The sequence below is a fragment of the Octopus bimaculoides genome, chromosome 18 (genome assembly GCF_001194135.2).
Source record: "Octopus bimaculoides isolate UCB-OBI-ISO-001 chromosome 18, ASM119413v2, whole genome shotgun sequence".
Lineage (NCBI taxonomy): Eukaryota > Metazoa > Mollusca > Cephalopoda > Octopoda > Octopodidae > Octopus > Octopus bimaculoides.
The window spans coordinates 40,436,177-40,439,614 of NC_068998.1; the positions used below are offsets into that span (position 1 = coordinate 40,436,177).

The 3,438-nt window shown below is 39.9% G+C and overlaps 1 protein-coding gene across 2 annotated transcripts in view; it reads left to right on the forward strand.

Annotated features, from left to right (window-relative positions):
- The window catches only part of LOC106876972 (POU domain, class 4, transcription factor 2), a 138,991-nt gene extending 137,165 nt beyond the window's left edge, over window positions 1–1,826 (forward strand). For both annotated transcript variants that reach the window (XM_052974201.1, XM_052974202.1), the window contains one exon: window positions 1,632–1,826. In XM_052974201.1, coding sequence (XP_052830161.1) covers window positions 1,632–1,756 — 125 coding nt within the window. In that variant the 3' untranslated portion in view covers window positions 1,757–1,826. The remainder of the gene's footprint in view (window positions 1–1,631) is intronic.
- The last annotated feature ends 1,612 nt before the right edge of the window (window positions 1,827–3,438 follow it).

The window sequence follows — 3,438 nt, forward strand, 5'->3', positions numbered from 1 at the left end:
ATATATAAATATATATATAAAAAGATATCTGTGGTATCAAAACGTTTCCAGACTAGTTCTGTTTCATAAAAAATAACTTATTTACCTAAGTTTTAACATCATCTTCTTCGAAGTAGTCACCTTGCACAGCAATATACCAATCCCAGCATTCCTGTCACTTTTGGAATCCAGCCTGGAAGTCATTTTCTATAAGTGAGTTGAAGACCTCTTGCAATTCCCTCTGGATCTCATCAGTGGTGTTAAAATGGCGATCTTTGAGCTGCATTTTCATCTTGGAAACAGATGGAAGTCTGCAGGTGCTAAATCTGGTGAATAGAGTGGGTGCAGCAGTGATACCATGTTGTTTTTGGCAAGAAACTCATGAGTGGCAAGAGCTCAGTGACAAGGCACATTGTCATCATGAAGAATTCAATTCTTCGCACTCCACAGATCTGGTCACTTTTGCCAAATGTCTTCTTTCAAATGCTTTAAAACATCCCTGTAGAATTTTTGATTGACAGTCGGGCCGTGGGAGATGAATTCTCGATGTACAATACCGTGGATGTTGTAAAAAAACAATGATCATGCTTTTGATTGAGCTGCAGTTCTGTCATGCCTTGTTAGGTCATAGAGATGAAGGGTTCTTCCATTGTGACAACTCCTGCTTCATTTCAGGGTCGCACCCATAGACCCAACTCTAGTCACTGGCAATGATCCTCAACATGAAGGATGGGTCATCAGCAGCACACTAACAGAGATCTTGACAGACTCTTTGCCACAACGTTCTTTCTGCTCAGTGGTCAGCAGGCAGCAATGTTGTTGATTGCCCTCCGATGATCCTCATGCACAAACTGATGAATTTTCTCCATGTTTCCAGAGGTGATGCTCATGGCAGGTCTTTCAGATAGCTCATCGTCTTCCAGGGATGTTTTGCCACATTTGAAGCACCCATGCCACTTGATGCATTGCATATGACCCATTGACTTGTCACCATAAGCTTGCCAAAGCATGTTCCATGTCTCTGTCGCAGACTTTCTAAGTTTAACGCAAAATTTCATGTTGGCTCTTTATTCCTGTCCATGACAAAATCACAGACTACAACATACACGTAATCACAAAAACACAAATCTCTCAACTTGCAAAGTAAACACAGTGGTGTCACTCAGCACATCCCTCATGAAGGTCACTGCTAGTTCTCACTGCACATGCAACTGTGCACTACCATCTATTGGTACACTCCAGAACTAGTCCAGGAACTTTTTGATACCACCTTGTATGCTCGCACATGCATGCATACACACCAGCATCGGTTGTCAAGCGATGTTGGGGGGGACAAACACACACACACAAACATATACACACACATACACATATACATATATATATACATATATACGATGGGCTTCTTTCAGTTTCCGTCTACCAAATCCACTCACAAGGCTTTGGTCGGCCCGAGGCTATAGTAGAAGACACTTTCCCAAGGTGCCACGCAGTGGGAATGAACCCGGAACCATGTGGTTGGTAAGCAAGCTACTTACCACACAGCCACTTCTGCACCTATGGTTACTAAAAATATAAACTTGTAAGGCAATGACTGAAACAGGTAAAATTAAGTAAATGAATTGTAATTTCTTTTCCCTTCTACTTCGCAGGTGCTGAGATGACAGAGCTTTCTGAAAACTTGAACTATGACCGCGAAGTAATTCGTGTGTGGTTCTGCAACAAGAGACAAGCGTTGAAGAATACCATCAAGAAACTGAAACAAGAAAATGCTTGATGGAGAATAGAGTGTGGTGAGACTAGCGAGGAACAATTTTAATTTTTTTTTTTTTTTTTTTTTTAATTTTTACAAACCGAACGCTTGTTTTGAAACCAGAACAGCAAAAATTAAACACCAACCAACCAATCAACCAACCAACCAACCAACAAAAATAATAACAGTAATGATGAATAAATAAATAAATAAATAAATAAATAAAAACCTACCTGACCGCCATCACTACCACCACCACCACCACCATCACCATTACTGTTGCCACTGCTACAATCAACATCATCACTGTTACAATTGCAGTCAATGCCACAAGTAAATATTATCACCTTGCCTTTGATCATAGGCCTGTGTGGTGTCTGTGTGTATTCAATCTGGAATAGCCTAGGGCTAAAGAACAAACAACAGCAACAGCAAGAACAATAACAACAACCATTGCCATCACCTTCATCATCATCATCACCTTGGTCTTCATCATCATCATCATCATCTGCTTCTTCACAGTGAGACCATCACCATGACGTACAGCTATCATCTGCAATTTAGGTGTACTGAAGCATGGACGGAAGCTACACAACAACAGCAACAATGACAACAATAAAAACAACAGCAACAAAGGCTCCATGAAGCCACAACAATGGATGGGTGTCAAGAGCAGCAGTGGTTAGAGAAATGGTGACGATGCCGATGGTGGTAACGATGATGAAGTTGATGATGATGATGACGATGATGGTTAGAATGTTGATAATTATGATGATGATGATGATGATGATGATGATGATGATGATGATGATGATGAATGGTGATGATGTTTGTGGTGGTGGTGGTGGTGGTGGTGGTGTGGTGGTGTTTGTGACGTTTGTGGTGTTTGCAATGAAGAAATGGAGAAAGAAGGATAAACATGCCATTGATGAATGAAGGGTCAGAATTTTCACCCGCTGATAAAAAAAAAACAAACAAAAAACATGAAAAATAATAACAACTACAATAATAATAATAATGATAATAATAATAATAATAATAATAATAATAATAATAATAATTAAGCGAAAATACCAAAAAAAAAGAGGAAAAAAAAGAAACAAAAAAACAGCAACAACAACCAAACAAATGGAGATATTATTATGTTATATTATTTGTATGCATGTCTGTGTGTGCATATGTGTATGTGTGTGTTGTGTGATTTATTTTGTGTAAAAATATGAATGGATGTTAACCAAGTGTAAGACTTCATGAAATGTTTTGTTTTTAGTGGTGGGGAGAGGGGGAAGAAAGTAAAGAAAGAAAGAAGGAAAGAAGAGGACTATTGCAGCAGCAGCACCATCAACATCAATTGGTAACATGAAGAAACAGTTATTTAATAAGGCAATTGGTTTATTGGGTTTTTTTAACAGTAGAAGGGTTTCAAGGATGAAGGTTTGAATTTTTAGAGTTAGGTGACGGTGGGGGGGGGGCGAGCTTCAGTGCCCGGGCAGGACAGGGCGGGAGGCCTCAGACAATTGTGGTGGGTTGGTACCGGAAAGGAAGTCGTGGACCGTGATGTGGTAAGGGGGTGGGAGTTATGTTGGGACTACCATGTTGGAGACATGGGGAAGAGAAATTAAAAACAAACAAAAAAGGGCCAGTGGTGTTATTTTTGTGTAACATAACACATTCCTTTCTTCCCCTACCCCACCCCTCTGCAGTTA